The 13,153-nt window shown below is 40.1% G+C and overlaps 2 protein-coding genes across 5 annotated transcripts; one reads left to right on the top strand and one right to left on the bottom strand.

Moving 5' to 3' along the window:
* On the top strand, positions 1-7,557 carry LOC126402399 (F-box only protein 6-like). Its single transcript, XM_050064317.1, has 6 exons — positions 1-636; positions 1,625-1,874; positions 3,217-3,328; positions 3,431-3,526; positions 4,876-5,011; positions 5,110-7,557. Exons 1-6 carry the CDS (start codon positions 541-543, stop codon positions 5,254-5,256), a joined length of 837 nt encoding a protein of 278 aa, XP_049920274.1. The 5' UTR covers positions 1-540; the 3' UTR covers positions 5,257-7,557.
* LOC126402403 (cell division control protein 42 homolog) lies at positions 6,726-12,157 on the bottom strand. Of its 4 annotated transcripts, none has more exons than XM_050064324.1 (6): positions 12,022-12,157; positions 11,340-11,479; positions 11,163-11,235; positions 10,946-11,055; positions 9,053-9,250; positions 6,726-8,221 (listed from the first exon to the last, which is right to left on the bottom strand). In XM_050064324.1, the coding sequence occupies exons 2-6, from the start codon at positions 11,442-11,444 to the stop codon at positions 8,132-8,134; spliced, it is 576 nt and encodes a 191-aa protein (XP_049920281.1). In that variant the 5' UTR covers positions 11,445-11,479; positions 12,022-12,157; the 3' UTR covers positions 6,726-8,131. The 4 variants fall into 4 exon arrangements, with proteins under 4 accessions (XP_049920281.1, XP_049920283.1, XP_049920280.1 ...); XM_050064326.1 differs by having other exon boundaries at positions 11,340-11,476; positions 12,022-12,028; XM_050064323.1 differs by lacking the exon at positions 6,726-8,221 and adding an exon at positions 8,324-8,884.
* Between the last annotated feature and the right edge of the window lie 996 nt (positions 12,158-13,153).

Here is a 13,153-nt window from a genome sequence, read left to right as displayed (position 1 = left end):
TTCACGGAGGTGGGCGGAGTTAGCAGCAGAACTGACGCTGCTCAGCTTCCCCATTGGTGTGTGGAGTACTAACGTAAAACTTAGCTCTCCAATATTGCGAGCTACGACGTTCAGCTGTCGCACGGGGCTTTTTTGCTGATTTATTTTTGTGTTTAATGTCGCCTCCGCATCTGACGTGTAACTTGAGTATGCCGGGATGAATAACGAGCGCTGCCTCTGCCAAATGCTGGGAATAGTAACGTCTTTTGGGGGATTCGCATGACGCAGGGTAACCAAAAGTGACTGTCACCTCTTAAATTTGGAGTTATTGGAAACGTTGAAGCAGCTTTTACTTCACTTTCTATATCACGAGTGTTTTTACTTCGAGCTGCACTTCCGTGTTGTGTGCTGTCCGATATATATAACAGCCAGATACGTGATAGTGTAGCTATATAAACCATTACACACACAGGTGTATCTTTACCAAGGGGTCGACAGGGGTTGGGTATATCTGGCTGTATCACCTTGAGAACACACCAGTAGTCTGGGTCTGTCCCAGGCATGAAGAGGAAAGCTAAAGGCATGGGTTCAACTCTCAGCTATGGTTCAACCTCAAGTCGGAATGTGTCTTCAGCTGCAGGACAGTCACAGGAAAATGTAAGTGTTTCTCATTATTTCCGACTCTGACTAATTGCTGGAAGAGCTTCACATGACTGCAAAGAGTGGAAACAGTCTATATCAAGTGACCTTTGGTTACAACAAGTTTGAAGTTTGAACTCGGCTAGTGAAACTTTGAGAGCAGGCAGGCCATGCAGTGTGTATAAGACACAAGCATAGGGTGCACTGTTTTATAATTTTCAACCACTGTATTAAAATCTGGCATAAACTAGCAGGCTGTTTGGTAACATACTATTGACTTTATAAACTGACTATGGTCCTGTCAGAGTTTTGAGGCTTTTATTTTTGGCTCATTTTGGTAGATGGGTTAAAAATAAACCAAAAACGAGTATTTTTCATCAGCTTTATGTGTTTTTTTTTTTTAAGCTTTTATTTAATTCTATATTTTTGCTGAACATGGTCAGTGTTGGAGAATGTGTGGTAACATGTCTGCTGGTAGTTTCCATATCTTTGGGAGTGGAAGTGTCCTAACATTCCTTCTTACTGGGCAGATCAGATCAACAATGAGTTCGGAACTGGATTTTAACTTCAGTGTAATGTATTTGGGAAATGTGCCAACTGGGCTAACAAAGCAGGAAATATATATATTACAAATACCACTAGCAGGTTGTAAAAAAGCAATAACCAGGAAATGGCAAAGTGAAGAGTCTCAAACAACCTGGATCGAAATAGTTATGGAAATTTATGTCATGGAACAACTAACTTTGTCTCTGAGACATGCCACTAAAAAAAGTCAACCTTTGTGATTTTAAAGGACGATCATGGACATTATCCGTGATACAGTGTTACCTTGCTTCTTTCATTTTCTGTTTTACAAGATGTTAAGCATTTCACCTTTACACACACACCTTTGTTAGTTGTGTAAGTGTGATTATGTAAGCAGTGAGGGGTTCGTTGGTCCAAAGCTTGAAAACTTCAGATTATCCAGGGTTTGATCTTATCTGTGTCCTGTCTGTTTTCTTTTCAGCTGTTCGATGTTCCCCTGGAGATCCTGGAGGAGATCTTCCTGAGTCTTCCTCCCCATCAGGTGGTTCGTGTTTGTCGGTTAGTGTGCCATCAGTGGAAAGAAGTGGCTGACAGTGAGTCCCTGTGGAGAGAGAGATGCAGAAGAGAAGGATATCGCCTCCGCGATGCCTCCAGAATACCCAAAGACTGGAGGTTGTTTTACTTCTTGTGCAAGAAGAGAAGAAATCTTCTCAAGAACCCAAGGGGAGAACGTAAGAAGCCACAGGACTAACTTTACGTGTGTTAAAGGAATACGTTACCTCAAAAATTATCATTGTACATCAGTAAGGCCTCGATCATTGAAAATGTTGAGGCAGAGGGTACTTGCTGTAGCTCTGGTCGAGGGAGAGAGGCTGTCAGCAAATAGTTTGTTGGGCACAGAGAAACGGAGATCTCTGTGGATACATGAGACCCCAAAAAAGAGGGTGGATCATGGGCAGTGCCACCAGTTGGTCCAGGAGCTTTGCCTCAATTATAGCCATTTCAGGTACTTTAAATATGCTTCCACGCCTGCTGTTTTAACTGCAGTTTGTAAAGTTGTATAGCTTTGGGTATCCAAAAACTGCTACCACCAGTTTCTCCTCCATTGTTTACCAACTGTAAACTTGTTTTCGTGACCACCACACAAGGCCCGCCTCTTAAATCGTCCAATTGAACAATGGAAAAGAAGTGGAGATGGTGTGGGACACTTTTCCTCTCTGAGTTGAAGTTATTTCAACTCGAGGAGTTCAGAGTGCTCTGGCAAAAATGCCAGGCATGTAGGAACACAAAAACAGCAAGCAAAAAGCTTCATTTTCATTAAAAACTATTGCAAAAAGTTGCATCCAGTTGCTAAAACGCTTTCTGTGTGATCGGGGCCTTACTCACCTTGGGTTCGTTGTATTCATGAATAAAACTTTGGTTTTTTTGCATGCCTCTACCGTGAACAAAATATCCAAAAATGGTGAAAGTTCTTCATGAATTTAATTTAAGTTAACAGCAAAATGGTACTATATCATCTGTTTACAAACTCTCACTCAACTTGTGCAGTATAATTCAAGTCTCACTAATCCAGTCGTATGCTCAGCACTTCCCAAACACATGCATTTTCGCTAAAACCTTACAATTTAAAACAGTCTCGTGCAAATGTGTAGGGCGCCTGGACAAGCATATGGATTGCTTATGTGTGCTACTTGTATGTGCTTATGTGTGCTACTTGTATGTGGAAGTGTTTTAAATTGTAAGATTTTAGAGAATGGATAATACTGCATGAGTTGTGTGAGAATTTGTAAACTGATGTTTTGATATATTTTTGCGGTTGTTAAGATGCAGCCCCCTTTTCGCTTTAATTCATCGAAAAACCTCCTCCATTTTTTGATTCTTTATTTACCATGAAGGCATGCGAGAAAATCAAAGTTTTCTCCACAATATTAAACGTAACACAGGGTGAGTATTTGATATATAAATGATCATTTTGTGAGTGAAGCTTTCCTTTAAGTCCATTATTTTCCTACTGAGCAACAAATTAGTTCTACAAAATAACTGATCTCACAACCCCCGTCTTTGTTTTCACAGATAAAATGAAGAACTGGCAGATGGAGAATGACGGTAATGATTGGAACGTAGAAGAAGTTATGGAGCCGCATCCAAATGAGATGGTCAAGAAAAACTTTGTGACTTCCTACATGTGAGTATTCACCAGCAGTGGTCCAGAAAACATACGGCAATTATATGATACGCTATATTTTTATCATGTAGAAGCTAGAGCCTTGTCTGTTTTTTTCTGCAGGATGTGCAGGAAGTCTCAGTTGATTAATTTGGAGCTGGAAGGGTACAACCCATCTTTCATGGATGACTTCCAGCCAGACATCAAAATATCTGATTGGTGAGGGGAACACACATGAAATACTCTCACAATTTAACAACAACAACAATAATAATAATATTAATAATTCTTAAATTGATGGCAGATTGAATCAGTTACAAACACAATCAGGATTTGATAGTCAGTTATTTTGCTGCTAAAAACCATATTAGTAACAAAAATATTAAGTACTAAATTTAAAAAAAATGTTCCAAATAGATTAATCAAAATTGAATTTACAAACCTTGAAAAAAAAAATCTATCTCCATCTATCATAATCCATGCCTAAATAATATCAAATTAAAGGAGCATTTAGTGGCTGCACAGTGGTGCAGTGGTTAGCATTGTCACCTCACAGCAAGAGGGCTCCTGCTCCGCATCAGCGTGGGTTTTCTCCGGGTACTCCAGCTTCCTCCCACAGTCCAAAGACATGCAGGTTAATTGGTGACTCTAAATTGCCCATTGTCTGTCTCTGTGAGTCAGCCCTGTGATAGTCTGGTGACCTGTCCAGGGTCAGCTGGGATAGGCTCCAGCCCCCCATGACCCCCAGTAGTTTGTCAAAAGTGCGGATCAGTTACATCTCTAGTCTTTCTTCTTTGTTCTGTGTACTGAGTCATTATTTGATTTTACTCTCAAAATAAACATATTTAGTCGTCGCATAGTGCAACACAGAACATACACTGATCAGCCAAAACATGGAATCCACTGACAGGTGAAGTGAATAACATTGATCATCTCGTTACAATGCAATGTGCTGCTGGCAAAACTTGGGTCATGGCACTTGACACATGCAACCCATCCAAACACTGTTGCAGTTTAAGTACACATCCCTATTGTAACGCCACTCCCTGATGGCAGTGGGCTCTCCCAGCAGGACAGTGCCACACTGCAAAAACTGCTCAGGAATGGCCAGAGGAACATGACTCAACACTCAACACGTTGACCTGGCCACCAAATTCCCCAGATACCAATACAGGGACGTGCCAGTATGCCACCTGGCAACCCACAGGACTGAAAAGGTCCACCGCCAATGTCCTGTTGCCAGACACCACAGGACCTCTCAGGGGTGTCCATGCCTCAGAGCCAAGTCTGTTCCAAAGAAGCCCCAGAGTGGATCGGAATACCTCTGGGGTACTGGAACATCCCATGTATCCTTACTTAGGAATTTTGTGGCCAGGTCGATGCCTTGAGCTGAGTCATTTTTGCCAAACAAGGATTAACATAAGCTGCTGTTACTAAAAGAAATGAACATATACGAAGCTGGAATTCAGTCCACCAATGAATAGTGCTGAAAAAAACTGGACAATGATTGAATCTAATTGCTGACCCCTGATCTGTGTGCACATGCTTTTGCGTCTGTGTTTAATCAGGTATGCACCACGATGGGATTGTGGCAGTCAATATGAGATCCATGTAGAGTTGCTGAATCAAAGAAAGCAACCCGTTCAGAAGTTTGCTCCTGAGACGGTTTACTTTCAGCAGTGGAACGATCAGAAATGGAATCAGGTACGTACAAAAGCATGACACATTAATTAGCACAGTGAGGTTCGGAGGAGGCACAAAGCTCAAGGACAACTCTAGATTTACTGATGTGTATTTTTCAGATGACCCATGTATTCCAGAACTATGGACCAGGAGTGAGATACGTCCGTTTTACCCACGGAGGCAAAGACACACAGTACTGGGCAGGATGGTACGGAATTCGTGTTACTGACAGCTGTGTTGAGATATGTCCAGCAATGGACACATAGCTCTGCGGGATTCATTTAACGCCTGCTTCCTGCCTTCGCCTGAAATTGCAAAGTTGCACCTTGTCTTATTTTCCTTGTATAACCTGCAGTCATTTTACATGTTGAAGGAGAGTTTCTTTGGGTAAAAAATTAAAAATAACATAATTTATTTTACTCAAAGGTCCAGTGTGTAGGATGTAGGGGCATCTATTGGCAGAAATGGAATATAATATTCATAACTATTTTCAATAGTTTATAATCACCTGAAAGTAGGACTCAGTATGTTTTTGTTACCTTACAGTAAACCATATATCTACATATGGAGAGGGCCCTCAGCTATGGAGTCCACCATGTTGTTGTACAGTAGCCCAGAATGGACAAATTTGCGTCTTTGTGTCAGCCACCATAGTTCTCCTACACACTCCTACGCACACAGGAGAAATTTCACTTCTGCAACCTCAGAGATAGATGCCACTAAATCCTACAAACTAGACCCTTAAATTAAATATTATTATTACCCTGCATGGCATCTGTTGATTATTTCAAAAATGAGGTCTGTGGGTATTTCCCCATGTTTCCAGGAGAACCTCATGTCTTTGCAGGGAGGTTAGTTGTTTGAATACCGAAAACTCATTATGGCCTAAACCCTCAGAAACGCAGCTCAGCCTTACTTTCAATTTTTCCCAGTGGCCGTTGTGGTATTGCAAAAAAAAAATCCCCTGCAGCTCACAAAGAATTTCCCCCATGGACTGACTTTGCAAAAGAAATGCCTGTAAAACTGTTGACAGGACACCTCGAACTGCTAACAAGGTCAATTATGACTCTTTCTATTATTCATTTTTGATCCATAGAGGATAAATTAGGCATATGAGCAGTTCCATAGAACTGGATAGGTGCCATCTTAGAGTCCGGTGTCATGTTTTTATACATCTATAATAATGATTCCTGAGAACACAGCAGTTTGTACCTTTGAAAAGAGCCATATCACAAGCACTTTCAGAAAACAGTAGATTTACAACATTCCTTACTTTAAATGAATGTACACACAAGTCTGAGTTTAATCATTTTCTGTTGGGTGTTTTTTGTACGCCATCTGCTTGTGGAAATTTTAGGACAAGATGCCATATACAGTACCAAGGTGGCTTTGCAGAACAGGGTGAACTATCTGGCTCTCATGTTTGTTTGCTTCTCGGTTATATTCACTGAGAGGTGGGGTGAGAACAGTTATATGAAAGCATCAGTGAGTGCAGAGTGATTGCAAGAAAAAGTGTCAGGAAGTTTGTCTCTCTGTTTTTAAGAGATTTTGTCGATACATACTATTGTGACACTGCAGTACTGCTATATAACAAGCCTTAAAGGAAACTATTCTTTGTACTGCTCTTTAATGTGTATGTTGTGATGTTGAAATTTTGTAATACACTACATCATCTGTGGAAAATTTATACAAGTTCATAAGCTTTATTTTTGTAACCATGAAGCCAGACAACATGTTGTATTTGAAGTTAGGTTTATTCATAATACTGGTTTATTGTGATGCTTTATCACAAGCAAGATACAGTACAACTTTAATGTCAATTTGAATAAAAACCAAAGAGTCCAAGAAACTCATTCTCTCAACATCGTCCTGGTTGTTTTGATTTCAGTGTCGCCTCAGCTCCTCTATATCTCTGGATAAGTAATCCACACATTGTATTCAGTCAATAAGTTATGAGTTACACTCACTATATTTACAGATCAAATTCAAGCCCATCATCCAGGCATGGTTATAGCAAAAGACAAATGCAAATAGTGCTAGTTCAGTCACTCAAAAATCTTCACAGGGTTTCAGACTATGTATAGCATTTTTTAAGAACTGTCACAACGTGTTACTATCTGACTTCAGCAGCGAGTATGTTCGGTTTTACAAAATAGTTCATTAGCCTGGGGTTATAGGCGGAATTGCTCCTCCAAAGTTCGGCTTACTGCAACTTTTGAGAAGCACTCAGGACACACATCACCTTCTTGTTAACTCACATCTGTCACAAAAAAATAAATGACTGGGAAACGGTTGTGCTCCTTGCATGTTAATTAATAGTGGCTGTGACTTCCGATGGAGCATTAACATTAAATTTAAAACTCCATACATTTCCTATTTCTTTGTCAGCTCCTGCGGATCTCTACTTTGACACGTGTCAATTTATCAGGTTATGTTTTGGCAAACTAGAGGTACGATCGAGCCTAGCCTAGATATGTCATATTTCGTCAAATATTTCTTAGATCCGCCCGGAGGCTGTGTTGACATTGAACATGAAATTATGTAAAAAAAAAAAAAAAGGAGTAAAATACACCAACTTTTATAACCCTTTGAGAAGTGTGTCGCTCTATAAATGTCTGGAAAATAACATGAGTTCTATGACGATTCAGTTTCAACCACATGCAGTCTTATACATGAGAGCTGAACATATGGTATAAGCGAACAACTGTAAGGGAAGTACTTGAAAAGTAAATAAAAAAGTAGGATAAACTACGACATAAGTGAAGCAACTCACTAACCAACATTATCGGCTTGTTTGTGTTTAACAGAGTAATCAATAAAACAGGAATTCTATTAAATTACCATTTCATAATCATCTCTTCTGGAATAGCACTTCTGTAAAATGAACTCATAATGTGATCAAAGTTCTGTGTTCACATTATGCGAGACCTTTTCAATGGCATCGAATCATCTCAAACAGCATCAAATGTTAATTGTAAAGTCATGTTCAACACATTGAATATGTATTTAGGTTAAAGTCAGTCAGAATGCAAACATTTCATAATATCTCAACACACGCTGGAATGTGCTTGTGCAACAAACCTCTTCTCAGTACTGCTAACCTAGATTTGGAAACTGGTGTGGAGAAGGCTGCGACGAAACTTAGAGCAGAACGCATTTACGTCTTTTCTTAGGTTCAGGAGGCTCCAGGGCAGCCAGTATTGCCTCATCAAACACATTCTTTAATCCTTTCTGTGGAAATAAAATATTAATATTCAAAACAGGGCTGTGTTCCAAATACAAATTAACATCTGCAGGGAACTAATTGCAAAAGAAGGCTGAGTAGAAATGGAGCAGGGCGATCAAAATTCTCCTTTATTCAAATAACATTATACAAGACTCCTTCATGATCAAGTCGTCTGAGTAAAGACAAAAGCTCGTGGAAAATTTTGATGCTGCAGTAGAAAAAAAGGTTATCGCTGTCTGAGGCATAAATGCTTTGTAGGGTACAACTGATGCTGAAGAGCTCAATACAAATCAATTTAAATAACAAAAACAAAACGCAGTCATGTCCAGTTTCACAGACTCGCACACGAGGTGCTGACAAAAGAAGGAAGAACTTAAGATTGGCACTGTTGTTATATCAGGCAGCAGGGGTAACTGTGATTAGGCCAAGTTGAAAAGAAAAGCACGCATGAACAGAAGGGGGAAAAGTTATTGGGCACAAAGTTTAAAAGAGCATCGTGGTTATTTTAGTGACAGACATCTCTTTAACAATGAGTAAGCAGCAGACGATCGAGAGGCAAAGCAAGATGCAAGAAGACATCAGAACAAACAGCATTTTCTCTTTCTTTGAGTTTCGGGGGGCTCTAAAGCGGCTAGGATAGCCTCGTCAAATACGTTCTTCAGTCCCCGCTACAGAAAGAGAAAAAGAAGGGAGAAAGACAGGCACACGACACAGAGTTAGATGGAGTTTTTTAGTCAAATGCTGTTAGCAAGAGACAAGGCAAAGTATGTCCATCCATGTTAGGCAGCACATGCTTTCCACACCAGCTTTACAGGTTGTTTAACGGGAGATCTTACCTGTGTTAGGGCTGAGCACTCGACATATTTGACTGCCTTAAGGTCTCGAGCCAGCTTTTCTGCCGTCTCAGGGGTGATTGGCTTCTGTTTGTTCTTGGCTAGCTTCTCCACTGTGGAGGGGTCATCACGCAGGTCAATCTGAGTGCCTACCAAGAGGAACGGGGTCTTGGGACAGTGGTGAGTTATTTCAGGAACCCACTGCAGAAAACAACACAAAGACAGAACGCTCGTCACCAAGAGGTAAACAGACCGGTTTAGGGATTAAGTTACACGTAGGATGTTGTGCAAGAAAATGCTATGAAGTCAGTTCTCAGAATTGCTAAAAAAAAACCCCAAACAATTTGATTGTTGAAGATAGAGACAAGAGGATATTGGTTGTTAGGTGACATGGAGGAAGGGTGGTTTTTGGGTGGAGGAAAAAAGGAAGGTGGACATTTTATTTTTTACTTTTAACAGCTGAAACTGGATGGTATGTTAATATAGAGGGAGAAAAGCAGACCTATCGACCTCTCCAATACTCCCCTCTTGGAGAGAATCAGATTTGCTCTGAAGAATAAGTTGGATGACTTAAAAAAGATCTGGACACCTTCTTTGCCTTTCTGGAAGAATTCTGCACCAAACCTGACTCGAATCATCTGACCTCTCCAGAGGAATTGGACTAAAGTGGCGTAATTATTCCTTACATAATCCATCCACCCCACCCTCTTTTTCTATTACTGCATTTATTTCACTCTATTCTTTACTAGTTCACTTAATGCTACGTTGTTTATTTTCTGCTCTCTGACGTCTGTTTTGGCAGGTTTATCTTCATAATTTTGAAAATGCTTCAATAAAAATTACACGTGGGAAAAGCTGTCCAACGTGCTGTCTACACGCTGTTCCATTTTGTTTTCCCTTGTCCTTTTCATTGTGAACTGTGCAGTGCTTTGTTTAGTATGGCAAAAACAGATATCTATTTTGTAAACATGGCTGATGCACAAAGACTGAGATGGCTGTTCATATGTGAAACATACAAATAAGCCGGTTATCTGAAGAAAGCCTGGGTGAAGAGAGAGGCAATCTGTAGAAAATTCAGAGTTTCCTATGTCAACAGTTCATTTGGAATATTGTTGTTTGCGTTTCCTTTTTCACATCCTTTGTATGTGCAACACCGGAAGATGTACGCAATAAAGTTCTTGTAATCCCATGAGGCAATTTCTAACCACCATGACCTGGGCTGCCTATGATAGAGGACTTCCTATTATTAGATGGTCATTAACAAATTAGCCAGATATTTCTGCCTCAGGAAATACGTTCCAAACATTTTGCATATCAGCATGCTTGGCTGAATCATATTCATCTGCCTATTGTTTGAAAATTAGTATCAGTGTCACAAGGCCACAGTCTATGTTTTTTGTGTTTGTCTGGCCAAGTTTCTTTCCATATTTTACACTTTAATTACGCCGTTGTCCATGATCACAGGATCCTGAGTGACTTCCCTCCAGTGTTGTATGACTGAGGCAGCGAGGAGAGAAAAATACTCAATAGCACAATGTGTTGCATTTAGAGTTAAAATCCGTACTTAATGCATCTACTTAAAAGGAAGGGTATCAGATAAACCATTTAACAATCGGTATATTCAGAAATGTTTTACGCCTTCTTCTCTGTCAGTTTCCTTCTGTTTCAGTAGTTGGACAACGTATTAATAAAAATCCAAAACATTAACATGTTGTTGTTATTCTTATTTCCCTTTGAATCATTCTGTACACTTAAACTCCTCACTATACTGCTTTACAATCCTCCAATCACTTAATAACACAGACCAGAGTACTATTATATGGGTTATAATATGAGGTTTGCTTCATTTCAGATGGTTAGACGGAAAAGGATGTAATTTGGATACTTTCTACTCACCTTTTCTTTAACATTCTCAAATGAAGAAGGTGAAACAACTGAGAAACACACTAAGAAGACATCTGTCTGGGGGTAGCTTAGTGGTCGTAACCTGTCGTAGTCCTCCTGACCTGTGAAGAGACCACACTGGAATTTAGTTTACAGTGTGACAGACTAGTAAACATACTTCATTTCAGGTAGGAATGCAGTTAAATTGAAAGAGTCGAATTACACGTACCTGCTGTGTCAAATAACCCAAGGGTGTATGGTTCACCCCCGATCATTACAGTTACTGCATAGTTGTCAAAAACCTGTTATACAAGAATGAATGCATGTCACAGTTTGGTAGAGAGAATGTTGAGTTTCTGAGTCATTTTGTCAGCATGCATCTGACTGAAACACATCACTTTCTTACCGTGGGTACATACTCAGAGGGGAATTTGTTGGTGGTGTATGAAATCAATAGGCAGGTTTTTCCCACTGCTCCATCACCCACCACCACACATTTGATAGTCTGCATCTCTGTGCTTTCTGATCCTGCTGGCACGTTAGCTGCTGGGAGAGGTGGTAACGCAGTAAATATGTTAGGCTTGTGTTCATAATGCTCCTAAATAGTTGTATGCATCAGTGGCCACCCTTATCAGCTGCTAATGACAGCTGTGATTAAGTAAGGGAGTCTGAGAGGAAAGGCTATGCTTCCTTGCATTAACTAGTTAAGTGTCACACCCCTAACATTAGGCTAACATTAGCTACTCACTTGCTTCATCACTTTATTACCGTGCTATCTTTCGTATTTGTGAATAAGGTTGTAGGTTAATCGCACGATATCACACTGTGTACTTTAATAAACGCGTAACGACAGTGAAAAATAGTTTGTGTATCGGTTAGCAAGCTAACGCAGTGCTAGCACTCACTAAACAATGCTAGCTGGTAAGCTAGCTTAGCAACCGGCCGGCTAACGTTAGCATGTAAACTAACACAGGTAACTCGCTGTATCTGAGTCCCAGCTAACAAGGCGAAGCATGAGAACAATACCCGAAGTTGTATTTGTTATCTAACTGCAGGCAGAGACGTCAGGAAATGTGTGCGTTACGTACCAATGTCCCTCCGTGTCTCCGCTAGCTAACGTTAGCCGTCTGTATCGCCGGGCGTTGGCACCAGCGATCAGCAACTTGCTACAGTCGGAGAGAAGCGGAGCCTCCAGGTCCAGACTTCCACTACGACCGTCAAGCTACACACAATTACACCGGACATCACCTTCAAAGTAAAATGTCTGGTATGCGTTGCAAACTGCAAACTCTGAAGATACATAGTACAAGGCAGGTACCAAAGAAGCTATAAAAATGTCATAATTTCATATTTGAATGAATGAATGAATGATAAATGACTTTATTTTGAGAAAAAAGGAGAAGTGCACACATATAATCCTACCCTCTTGTCAGTATTCATGTCTCATTTAAAAAGAGAAATTGTCAACAACAAGCCCAAACTTATTTACAGCCATTAATATAGATGACTAAACAGCAGCCTTGGATATTAAATATACAAACCCCTTCTAAATCAAGCCCAGATAAATAAATAAACCAACCCATCAGCATCACCCCCCTTCATCTGCTTATCTCCTTAAAATACTAAATTTCTAAAAGGGCTCTATAGTTGTGCTCCCCTTTAATTCCTCATCTAACCCGTTCCACAAACCCACCCCACACAATGAAATGCACATACTTTTCAAGGTTGTACGAACACAATCTTTTTTTAGATTTAAATGATATCCCCCTCACTGTCACAAAGCATGTTTTTGAATATTGGCAAGAAGCAGATTATTTCTTGCTTTGTACATTACCCAAGTCCCCAAATTTCAATGCATGTGACTCTAAAAACAGTGTGCTGGTGTGCTCCCGTATATCCAGCATTATATACAATCCTAATGGCTTTTTTTGGTAATATGCATAATGTATATAAATTGCTTTTATAGGTGTTACCTCAGGCCTCCATGCCCCCATGTTGGTAGTTTTTGTATAATTTATAAAGACAAAGCATTTTATGCACAACTTGATATAAATATATAGGTCACTATTTTCCAGTGACTGGTGGAATAATCTCTGAAGTGCAGCAATTCAGATGACATGCCACCTTTAACTGGAGCAAAGCCATTTAATACCTGTGTTGAGAGTAGACTTAGCCGCTAAGTCTTAACACCATAGTTTGGTTAGCAGAGGAATTAAGGAG

Source organism: Epinephelus moara, chromosome 16 (assembly GCF_006386435.1).
Source record: "Epinephelus moara isolate mb chromosome 16, YSFRI_EMoa_1.0, whole genome shotgun sequence".
NCBI lineage: Eukaryota > Metazoa > Chordata > Actinopteri > Perciformes > Serranidae > Epinephelus > Epinephelus moara.
This window is presented reverse-complemented; position numbering and strand designations above follow the sequence as displayed.